The following is a 12155-nucleotide window of genomic DNA, read 5'->3' on the forward strand; positions in this document are numbered from 1 at the left end:
CTGGAGTAGGCGTGACACATGTTATAGTGGGAGCAGCAAAATGCTTTTTACTAGCTCCTAACAATGCAGTAAAATGTCAAACAAGTACACATATAATAAAAAATAAAATAAAAAATAACAATCACCCCAATTAAATATAATATATACTGAGTGTACAAAACATTATGAATACCTGCTCTTTCCATGACAAAGACTGACCAGGTGAATCCAGGTAAAAGCTATGATCCCTTATTGATGTCACTTGTTAAATCCATGTTAATCAGTGTGGATGAAGGGAAGGAAAATGGTTAAAGAATGATTTTTAATCCTTGAGACAATTGAGACATGGATTGTGTATGTGTGCCATTCAGAGGGTGAATGGGCAAGACAAAATATTTAAGTGCCTTTGAATGGGGTATGGTAGCAGGCACTGGTTTGTGTCAAGAACTGCAACGCTGCTGGATTTTTCACACTCAACAGTTTCCAGTGTGTATCAAGAATGGTCCGCCACTCAAAGGACATCCAGCCAACTTGACACAACTATGGAAAGCATTGGAGTCAACATGGGCCAGCATCTCTATGGAATGCTTGAGACACCTTGTAGAGGCCATGCCCCAATGAATTGAGGCTGTTCTGAGGGAAAAAAGGGGGGTGCAAGTCAATATTAGGAAGGTGTTATTGTTTTGTACACTCAGTGTATATGCCATTTAGCAGACGCTTTTAAGCAACTTAGTCATGATTGCATACATTTTACATATGGGTGGTCCTGGGAATAGAACCCGCTACCCTGGCATTACAAGCACCCTGCTCTACCAACTGAGCTACAAAGAACCTGATATGCTTACCAACCAGGCTCAAAGGTTGCTGCTGCCCCCTGGGGGAATGGCGTGTGGAAGTCTAACCTGGATAGTGTTTGTCTATGTCCTCATGAATCTGTGAACACATATAGAACAGTGACAGTGATTGCCTCCCCATCGACGACCGTTCGTGAGCAGGCAAGTGGTGAGACTGGAGGTAAGGTCTTTGCTAGCGCCCCATTGATGGGCATAGCAGCGTAGATCAGCTCCTAGCCCCTTATCAAAGATACTGGTCAGTCGCACACACACAGAGCACGGATTACATTATCAATATTGGTTATGATTAGCCTGGTGAAACCAACCTTATCGATGTGATCACCTTTCTATTTCACTTCAGATATCATAAAATGTGAAGTGAAATAGAATGGTCAACACAGCGATCAGGCTGGTTCCACCAGACTACGTAATGCCCTAAACATTATATGCATCTAAGAAGTAGTAAATAAGCAACAAATAATGTCAGTTTACATAAATTATGTTTCACAATGTTTCACAGTTAAGTGGCTTAACTTCTGTATTTGTACAAATGATGAGCCTGTAGAAGCTGTTTCCGCTGACAGGTGAAGGTTGCTGGCCACATACTTGCCAAAATGTGTCTGACTGTTCCATTCATAGGAATGCTTACAGTGAGGACATGTCTTCATGATGGTGATGAGGGCCCCCTTGCTGGTCTTCTCTGTGCTGCATGTTTGGCAGCAAACTGAACATCTCTCAAACAACTGCAGAAGACAATCTTATGAGGTGGTGGCAAATTGCATTTTGTTCTAAAGGACAAAGCTTTTTGCTAATGCACTTCACAACCAAAACAACTCTATATCCGTTGTATATGCTTGGCTGGGGAATTAGCCTACTAGTTTATCAAGCCAGGGATTTTTCAATGCAACTTTTCACATAAACATTATCTGTTGTTGATGATGAAGCCGTCTGTGTTATCAGGGCAGTAACTCGGGTCACTATCAGAGGCCTCATGTCGTGTCCTTCTGATAGGAGTTGAGGGAGACTGATGTCAAAAACGACTTTCTCTTTTTCCCCAAAACACTTGAGAATGCTGTCTCTGATCAACTTTTTCGTTACCTCTATCAGAACGATCTTCTTGACCCTAACCAGTCAAGGTGGGTCACTCAACAGAGATTGCTCTTCTCTGCATCACGAAGGCTCTCTGCACTGCAAAGCTGACTCTCTCCTCATCCTCCTAGACCTATCCGCTGCCTTCGACACCACAAACCATCAGATCCTCCTCTCCCCCCACTCATGGCTGGGCTTCTCAGGCTCCGCACACTTTTTGGATTGCATCCTACCTGGCAGGCAGCTCTGACCAGGTGACATGGAGAGGATCTGTGTCCGCACCACAGACTCTCACTACTGGTGTCCCCCAGGACTTGGTTCTAGGCCCTCTTCTCTTCGCTCTATACACCAAGTAACTCGTTTCCATCATTTACTCACATGGTCTCTCCTGCGGATGACACTCAACTACTTTTATCCTTCCCCTCTTCTGAAAACCATGGCAACATGCATCACTGCGTGCCTGGCAGATATCTCAGCTTGAATGTCGCCCCCACCACCTCAAGCTTTACCTCAACAAGACGGAGCTGCTCTTCCTCTCAGGGAAAGCCTGCCTGCTAAAAGTCCTCTCCATCACGGTTGACAACTCCACAGTGTCGCCCTTCCAGAGTGCAAATAACCTTGGCTTGACCCTGGACAACACCCTGTCTATCTCTGCAAACATCAAAGCAGTGACTCGCTCCTGCAGGTTCATGCTCTACTACGTCCATAGAGTACGACCCTATATCACACAGGAAGCGGAGCAGGTCTTAATCCAGGCACTTGTCATCTCCTGTCTGGACTACTGCAACTCGTTGTTGACTAGCAGCAAGAGGAACTGCCCTTCCCTACCTTCAGGCTATGCTCAAACCTTACACCCAAAACCAATCACTCTGCTCTGCCACCTCTGGTCTCTTGGCCCTCCACCCCTACAGGAGGGCAGCTCCTGCTCAGCCCAAGCTCTTCTCTGTCTTGGCAATCCAATGGTGGAACCAGGTTCCCGCTGAAGCTAGGACAGCAGAGTCCCTGCCCATCTTCCAAAATCACCTGAAAACCTACCTCTTCAAAGAGTATCTTAAATAATACCCCGCCTCATCTCAACCCTCCCCCCAAAATAAATTATTAAAATATAATTCCTGAAGCAACACTTGCACTTGACTGCCCCCTTTCTAGCTCTGACTTTGCTGAGAAGTACTTTAATTGGGGAAAAGTGTACTTACTATGCATGTGATATGTGGTTGTTCCACCTAGTTGTCTTAAGATGAATGCACTAGCTATAAATCACTTTGGATAAGAGAGCCTGCTAAATGACTAAAATTTAAAAATGAAACAATGGAGGTGTCACAAGGGTACTTGTGTCGCATGACACTTTTACTCTGAAGTTTTGCCTGACAAGCTGTGAAAATTGCAAGTAAACAGTGAATTCAAATATTTTGTTAGGTCACTAAACCATTTGGGTTCCAGAGTGGCGCTGCAGTCTAATGTACTGCATCTCAGTGCTAGAGGCGTCACTACAGACTCTGGTTCGATTCCAGTCTGTATCACAACCGGCCATGATTGGGAGTCCCATAGGGCGGCTCACAATTGGCCCAGCGCTGTCCTGGTTAGTGTTCGGCCCGGGGTAGGCCGTCTTTGTAAATAAGAATTTGTTCTTACATACTTGCCTAGTTAAATAAGTAAAAAAAAAATAATAATGTAATCACATTGCTGGACATGTTATGATACCCACATTTTCTCCTTCTGGTAGGTCCCGGCATCCATTCATGACCAGGGGATCAGTCTGACACCCAACTGTGCACTTTGTCTAACAGAAAAACAGCGTCAATCATCATCATCATCATTGTCATCATCCCTCAATTATAAACATAGCTCGAGAAACAACAATATTGTTTGGAAGCTAATTCTATGCTTTACAGATGTTGACAGATTGGCTCCAGATTGGATTCGATTCAGGACGGTGACACCATGCAACCTACTGTGACATGTTTTGTCATGGCCCAGGGTTGGTTTGAGTTGGTTGCTGCTAGTTAGTACACTGCTGTAGTCAGACATGAGTTGTTAGCTAGTACTACCATAGGTCCATCCAATATTTAATTGTGTCCTAGTCATGGGTTGCACCTTGGAGGCTAGTGTGACTGTTTCATCTAAATTACATTAATTTACAGTGGCATGGAAATACGCAAAATTGGGCACATAATTAGTAGCAAACAACGTTGTCATATTATGTCATCAAATTTCCTTTAGAGTGATGATAATGTTGCCATTACTGTTACTAGCAAAGTTCGTCAAAAATAGCTAGCAATGCTAATGTTAGCTAGCTTTAAAAAAATGGTGGCAAATCCGAGTTGTATTGATGTAGGCTAACGTTATCTAGCTAGCAGTGATAATGATTATCAAATATACATAACCATACAAATATACATAACCAGCAGTCTATGGCCTAGCTAGTGACTACCAGTATACTCACCACTGGGCTCCTTCCGCAGAGCATGCAAACCATTTGGATGTGCATCCTGCTGGAAGCATGCATTGCATAGTTAATCTGTATAGGGTTTTTCAGTCTAAAACAGGGGTGTCAAAGTCAAATGGACGGAGGGCCAAATAAAAAAATCAGCTACAAGACGAGGGCCGGACTGTTCGAATGTTCATTGAAAATTTTTTAAATGACGCATATAGTCTAGTGAACCTAATTGAACCTACTGAAAACCTAACAAATATATTACAATATGATCAGATAAATAAAGCAATATTTTCTTATGGCTCTGTCAGTAATCTTTAATTTTCAACAGACACAAAAGACAAATTTCCTTTATATAAATATCCCCATAACATGAACATTAAATGAAAGAAACCGGTATTCAAGGCACCATCAGTAGACTATATTTTCTATTTTAGCAAAAGTGGGCTAAATTTACTTCAAAGAAAAAACAATAATAGCAATTTTCTATCATCCACTCAACTGAAATATTTTTAAAATATAATTGGATTGAAATACAAAAAAATAAAGTGCAAAAATCTATTAATCAAAAACAACACTTTGTTTAAGGAGAAGTAACATGCAGTGAAAACAAATATTAAATTTTAACTTTTAAACTTGAACTGAGTAAAAACTCTAAATATGTGATTGCACAGTAATGTTCACTTGTTTGAGGTTGAGGGTGATACTTGGTGGTGTCCCATCTTTTCCACAAGTTCATCAATGTTCGGGGTAAGGCTCTGAGCTGAAGAAATCCTCAGAATTGAGTGGAGGTGTTCAGCAGTAAGTCGACTTCTGTGTGATGTTTTGTTCAGGTTCATCAAAGAAAACAGTTGTTCACACAGGTATGTGCTGCCAAACATAGACAACGTTTGAGCAGCCTGGATGCGCAGCTGGGGCATTGTGCCGGGGAGGAAACGGGCGAACTCCGCAGCACCCACTGCCGCATATTTTGCCCTCAGTGCATCATTGCATTGGAGGTCAATCAACTCCATTTGGAGGTTTGGTGGTGAGCTTTCCACGTCAACAGCAAATGGGTTACCGAGCAGTTCCAACCTGCTTTTTTGTGCTTCAAAGTCAGCAAATCGGCGTCGAAAGTCAGCGGCAAGCATACCTATTTTATCAGCCAACTGTGTGCTCGGGAACGCACTGGTAGAGAGCTTCTCTTTCATGGTCTGGCAGCTGGGAAAGTGGCTCAAATTTTCTTTCCGCATCTGCGTCTCCCACAGAGTCAGTTTGGTTTTAAATGCCTTCACTGTACTGTACATATCAGAGATGACACGATCCCGACCCTGCAGCTGCAAGTTTATTGCATTCAGATGACTCGTAATGTCACACAGAAAAGCCATTTCACACAGAAACATTTCGTCTCGGAGTTGTGTTGTGTCTTTCCCTTTGCTGTCCAAGAACAGACAAATCTCCTCACGAAGCTCGAAACATCTTTGAAGCACCTTTCCCTGGCTTAGCCATCGCACCTCTGTGTGATAAGGCAAATCACCATGCTCCGTTTCTAACTCCGTCAGAAATGCCTTGAACTGGCGGTGATTCAAACCTTTGGCTCTGATAAAGTTAACTGTGCGCGTGATGATGCTCATTACATGCTCCATTTTCAAGGCTTTACCGCACAACGCTTCCTGGTGTATGATACAATGATAAGCTGTCAGCTCACCTGTCGCGTTTTCCTCTTGCATCTTTTCCCGTATCTTCGCCACCAGTCCGCTCCTGTGTCCACACATCGCAGGTGCTCCGTCGGTTGTCAAACCCACGAGTTTTTCCCAAGGCAGCTCCATCTCATTTACACATCTTGACACCTCTTCATACAAATCATGCCCCGTAGTTGTGCCATGCATAGGACGTAAAGCCAAAAACTCCTCTGTCACGCTTAGGTTGGAGTCCACTCCGCGGATGAAAATTGACAACTGGGCAATGTCAGAAATGTCGGTGCTCTCATCCACAGCCAAGGAATATGCAATAAAATCTTTTCCCTTTTTCACAAGCTGCTCTTTTAGATTGATGGACAACTGGTCTACTCTCTCGGCAATGGTGTTTCTGCTCAGACTCACATTTAAAAAGAGTTGCCTTTTTTCTGGGCAAACTTCGTCACAAACTTTAATCATGCAGTTTTTGATGAAATCCCCCTCCGTAAATGGCCGGGCTGATTTAGCGATCTCTTCTGCCAAAATAAAACTGGCCTTGACAGCAGCCTGGCCTTGTGATTTGGCTTTTTTGAACAGAGCCTGTCGAGATTTGAGGCCTCGTTTTAATTCCTCTGCCTTTTGTAGCCTTTGTTCCATGTCCATATTCTTGTTTTTGTCCGCGTGTTTCGTTTCATAATGTCGTCTCAGATTATACTCTTTCAGTACCGCCACACTTTCTCCACACAGAAGACACACAGGTTTTCCAGCTACCTTCGTGAACATATACTCCGACTCCCACCTTGTTTGAAACCCCCGGTTCTCAGTATCCACCTTCCGTTTTGCCATTTTTGATGGGTATCTGAAAGTTAATTTTACTGTGATGCTGACGACTGCTGTGCCAATAAATATTGAAATGAAGCAGCCTACTGCTCGGTGCGTCACCTTTGCATTGTGGGAAATGTAGTATTGGTGCGTGTAAAAGATCTGCGGGCTGCCGGCTTGCTGCGGGCCGGTTCTAATAATAAATCAAGATCATCCCAGGGGCCGTAAAAAACCTTCTTGCGGGCCGGATGTGGCCCGCGGGCCTTGACTCTGACATATGTGGTCTAAAACATCTGTGATCCTTTGAGCGCATTGGGGCGATGAAACAACGGAGCCACGTTGAATAAAGGGAAGCGAAGTGGGCAGAGGGGCGATTTGCACGTGGAATTTAGCAAAAGGGGGCATGATTTGTTTACATAATTGTAATCCAAACTCCGTTTCAGACGAGACTGACTTTATGACCAAAATTATCCTCTTTACACTTTGTAGTCAATTTTGACACTCAAATGGATGCCTCAGGCCGTTTTCAAAGGGACTAGTTGGTGTTTAGGGGCAGCAGCTCTTGAAGCAATTTGAAGCACACAGGGAATTGGGTCATTTCCTCTGCGATGCAATGCTATAACACAGTCAACTCATCTCAAAGCAAAATAATGATGGAGCTGCCTGATTATTCTGTTTTTATTTTTTGTAGTAAATTAGTGGATGAAAGATAAATAGTTGCATACATCTTACCCCCAGGCTAGATCTAGCTATACAACATATGATGATTTACTGTAGCCTATAGCACTTTGTAAATGCTGCCTTTCCCTGTCTGTCTGACGTGCCAGGTCTTTAACATTATTTCATCTGCCTTGGCTTTGTGTCAAAACCTGATCCTTGTACGAGAGAGAAGTCAGTGCCTCGTGAGCCAGTCAATCAGTGTGTTGATGCACTACCCTCTCTGATAGGGTCAGGGAGCAAGGGCTCATCCACATCCCTGTCCACATGCAGCAGAAAGACAACGCTCGGCTGGCTCTGCTTCGGCACGTGGCTACAGAGTCGGCCAGTCTCAGGGGCTGCCTGGGTGCACTGGGGCAGAATAACACCCTGGCTGTGCACTCCATCCAAGTCAGTCAGACTTCCATCCATTATTTTACATAAAACGTTGCATGACTCCTCAATGGAAGATCAGCTGCAATCACCATGGTTGAGTGTGAAAGATGAGAGGCAATTTAAACAGGGGAAATGGGAGATGGTGTGTAATTAGTGGAGGAGCCACTCACAGACATAGAATAAATAGCAAGGTTAGATAAATAGACTCTTAAACACGACCCTAGGCAACACATTGACTAGGGTTTCAATTATGAACTATTTTGGCATAGAGGAACTACATCACTGCCTCAGTCGATAAGAAAAAATAATAATACATCTGGGGGCTCTCCCAAAAAATCTCGAGGCAGACATGCCAGAATGCCGCGATTGAAAACCAAAGTTTGTAAGCAAAGCCTTTGCAGTGGTTTTTGTTAAGGTAGCTGATGCAAACTAGCCACTTGCGAAATGCACACATTAAAAATAACCTCTGTGATCTCCATCTTGCTAGCTACTATCTAGTATTTTGTTCAAGCAGATAAAGTAGTGACGTAGGCAGTGACGTATTTCCTCTATGCCTAAAGAGTCCGTCATTGAAACCAGACCCTAGTCACTCTGTTGCCTACGATTGGGTTTTCGAAACTCTTAGATAAATGCTGGTACTGTTAAATGTCTCCTCCATCCATATTGATCAATGCTAATCTATTCAGGGGGAAATGTCATTAGCATGCTTAGTGCTCACCTGCAATCAATAACACAGGGACATAGCCAAGTATCCCTGCCAACTGGACAACAACAAGGGAAAGTAGCTAAATAGCCTTGTCCACAACACTGTTTATAGCCATCCACCATGATGACAGATTACAGCGTGTTGGTAGAAAGCTGCCAGTCATGTACAGTATATCTCCAGGTTGCCTCACTGACTATGACATAAAGTCACTGGTCTACTGGTTTAGGCTATTTTCATGTGAGTAAGCACAATTATCCTGAAAGGCCTAGGAGCTAGGCTACATGTCCATGCACAACTGCACATATGCTAGTGAGTTAGCCAGGGTCACATCAAACTAGAGAAAGATGCTTCACATTTAGTTAGATTGGGATCATCCTGCCCAATTACTAGTCAATGGTTAGTTACTAAGCAACTGATTGAATCTAAAGGCCTGTGTGTTTTTGCACTAGCATGTTTTTGCTGTTTCATTGAGTCCCCCAATGAATATACAGTACTGAAACGATTTTCCTCTCACAGAGACAATGGGAATTTCACAAATGAGTCAGACAAAATCTATTTAACTTGAAATGGGTCATATTGGGATTATGTTGTGCTTTGTATTACCTGCCCGCTGAACGGCAATTAGACTTGATTCCTCATTGTTCTTCAGTGAGCTTTCGTTTCCTCTGCATATCTCCACATCTGGATATGCAAATAGGAGGATTATGGCCTTCTCTTCAATAATTTCTCAGCCCATCTTTAGAGATTATATGTGTCTGTCTGTCCTATTCTAGGTTTAGCAGGAGTGTGCTTTATCTGCGAGGCAGATTAAAAATATGAGTTTCAGAGTGAGGAGCCAAAGGAAGGAGTGAGTGTAGGGAGGATCTGTCCTGGCTTCATTCTTCATTCCTCTCAGTCTGGCCTTCATTACAGCAGATCCTCATCAGGACCAGTCTGGGTCTGTTGTCAATCACACAGAGACATGGGAAGTTATGGGAACTCACAAAAGACCTGTCTACCTCTGAACATCACTGTCTAACACTGGGTCAGACGTCATGTGGATGCACATTTTAGTCCACCAAACTGATAATACCCCCATGCTTTTACCAGAGAGCGATGGAGAGAGAAATATACACCTTAAACTAGCCTACCCATCTCTGATTCCTTCTTCAAATCTCCTTCTCCCTCTCCGTCTCCCTCTCTGTACAGACCCATTAAAGGCTTGTTATTTTACTCTGATAACACTGTTTCTTTATTGAGTTGTACAACGAGACTGTCTACCTTTGAGTGACGAGGCTTGAAATTGGTTCTATAAATAGCTGTGGTGTTATGTCATTCTGGACATATCATCTCATCTCTAGAGGCTAGAAGCTCACAGATTGATTTATCATGTATGCACATTATCAAAAGACAAGAAAGTCATTTGATTTTAATTAAACTCCCTCTGCCTATTATATTTGATTAGAGACATTATCTTATCTGCTAGCAAGATAAATAGCTTTGGGTTAAACCTTTTTATACAACATGCTGTTTTAAACTAGATCACTGCTGCTTGCCTGTTAAGAGCTGCGTCTGAAGCTCAGTGTTATTGAACAATTTCATATTATATTCAGTAGGCTAATTGTATCCCTATCATGTTAACTTTCTCTTGTGTTCTCTTTGACTTCCTCTCTCATCATTATCATAATCATCATCATCTCCTGCAGGTACAAAGGCTTTATTAAGGACTGTCCAAGTGGTCAGCTGGATGCTGTGGGCTTTCAAAAGATCTACAAGCAGTTCTTCCCTTTTGGTGACCCCACCAAGTTTGCTTCTTTTGTCTTCAACGTCTTTGATGAAAACAAGGTTTAAATCTTTTTATTATTTGTACCTCCATACAATTACATGTGCTTTTTCTGTGATTTTAATTACATTTCAGCCACTGTCATGTTAGGGGAGTAAATGCGTACATACTGTATAGTAAAAAGGTTTAGGATGCTGTTTCTGGTAGATGGGTGAGATTACTCCGTGATGATCCAACCGTTTCCAGTCTCTGTGGTGCCTTGAGGGTCATAGCACTGTGTAACGGTCTCTAATCAGAAGTGGAATCTGAGCGCAGAAAGGGTCCCTTTTGTGGGATCAATCAGAGGTGAGATGGGTTGACAAAGCACATGTCAGAGGTTCCTGGAAATGAGAGGGAAATGGACTTTGAACAAAGGTTTTTGTAATTCACAACAAGGCATTGCAATTCTTGTTTCATCCCCATGGTCTGTAGGCTTTGAGAGGAACCCCAAACGTTGTGTGTGTGTGTGGCTTGTTAATGAAACATGCTAGTGCAGCCTGGCATTATGTTATCAATATTCAATATTAATCATTCATAAAGCAGCATCCTCGTTTAGTTATCAAGGTCATCTGTTGTGTTGTTAAGAGCAGTCTCACAGGCTGGTCGATGACCCCTGGCGGCCATAGCCACACACTGGTTCGGATGTTTATGAGTTTAATTTGTGCTAAGCACCCTGTAGTTAGAGAGAATGCTGTGGTTCTAATAGTATTTGTAATCAGTGTAATTTTTCAGTTCAATGTCTGTTTTACAACAGCTGGCTGGCTGGCTGGTCCCTTGTCTGGTGGAGATAGAATCAGTCTGAGAGTCCGTAAAATGCTGTTGTTGTGTCTCAGATCCCATATCTCTCCTTTAGCAGGCCTTGCTCAGGTCTGGGGTATGTATCCTAGGATGTAATTTTGCCTACAACAATATCTCATGAAAATCAAATCAGAAAAGGTCTACTGGTATCTTGAAAATAAATATTTTGTTCCCCTCTTCTCATTATCATGTAGTAGCAGGCATTGCTGTGTATTGTATGTAATCACAAGCGCATACAGTCAGGATGCTCGCTGCATTTTGGCAAATTTTTTGCAAATATCAAACAGCAGATTGTTTCGCAATATTCCAAAATACAATCAAGGGAAAAACAAAGTTTGGAAAAACAAATGGTTTCTGTTGCAAATAGTGGATTCTAATCCATCTGTAGTTAGGCTACCAAAAGATCTTACCAAAAGTATGTGGACACCTGCTCATGGAACATCTCATTCCAAAATCATGGGCGGCAGGGTAGCCTAGTGGTTGGACTAGGAACCGAAAGGTTGCAAGTTCGAATCCCGAGCTGACAAGGTACAAATCTGTCGTTCTGCCCCTGAACAGGCAGTTAACCCACTGTTCCTAGGCCATCATTGAAAATAAGAATTTGTTCTTAACTGACTTGCCTAGTTAAATAAAGGTAAAATAAATGCTGTAATAACAGCCTCCACTCTTCTGGGAAGGCTTCCCACTGAATCTTGTAACATTGCTGCGGGAACTTGCTTTCATTCAGCCACGGGAGCATTAGTGAGGTTGGGCGATTAGGCCTGGCTCGCAGTCGGCATTCCATTTCATCCCAATGGTGTTCAATGGGGTTGAGGTCAGGGCTCTGTGCAGGCCAGTCAAGTTCTTCCACACCGATCTCGAAAAAACATTTCTGTATGGACCTCACTTTGTGCACGGGGGCATTGTCATGCTATAACTGTTTCCACAAAGTTAGAGGCACAGAATT

The 12155-nt window shown here is 43.0% G+C and overlaps 1 protein-coding gene and 1 long non-coding RNA gene across 3 annotated transcripts in view; one reads left to right on the forward strand and one right to left on the reverse strand.

The window, feature by feature from the left end:
* Positions 1-12155, reverse strand: part of LOC149979634 (uncharacterized) — a 237291-nt gene that overhangs the window by 85247 nt on the left and 139889 nt on the right. The window lies entirely within an intron of this gene.
* Positions 1-12155, forward strand: part of LOC110535962 (neuronal calcium sensor 1) — a 32875-nt gene that overhangs the window by 13710 nt on the left and 7010 nt on the right. The window contains exon 5 of the mRNA XM_036935793.2: positions 10296-10434. Coding sequence (XP_036791688.1) covers positions 10296-10434 — 139 coding nt within the window. The remainder of the gene's footprint in view (positions 1-10295; positions 10435-12155) is intronic.

The sequence above is a fragment of the Oncorhynchus mykiss genome, chromosome 11 (assembly GCF_057628025.1).
Source record: "Oncorhynchus mykiss isolate SJ-2025 chromosome 11, ASM5762802v1, whole genome shotgun sequence".
NCBI lineage: Eukaryota > Metazoa > Chordata > Actinopteri > Salmoniformes > Salmonidae > Oncorhynchus > Oncorhynchus mykiss.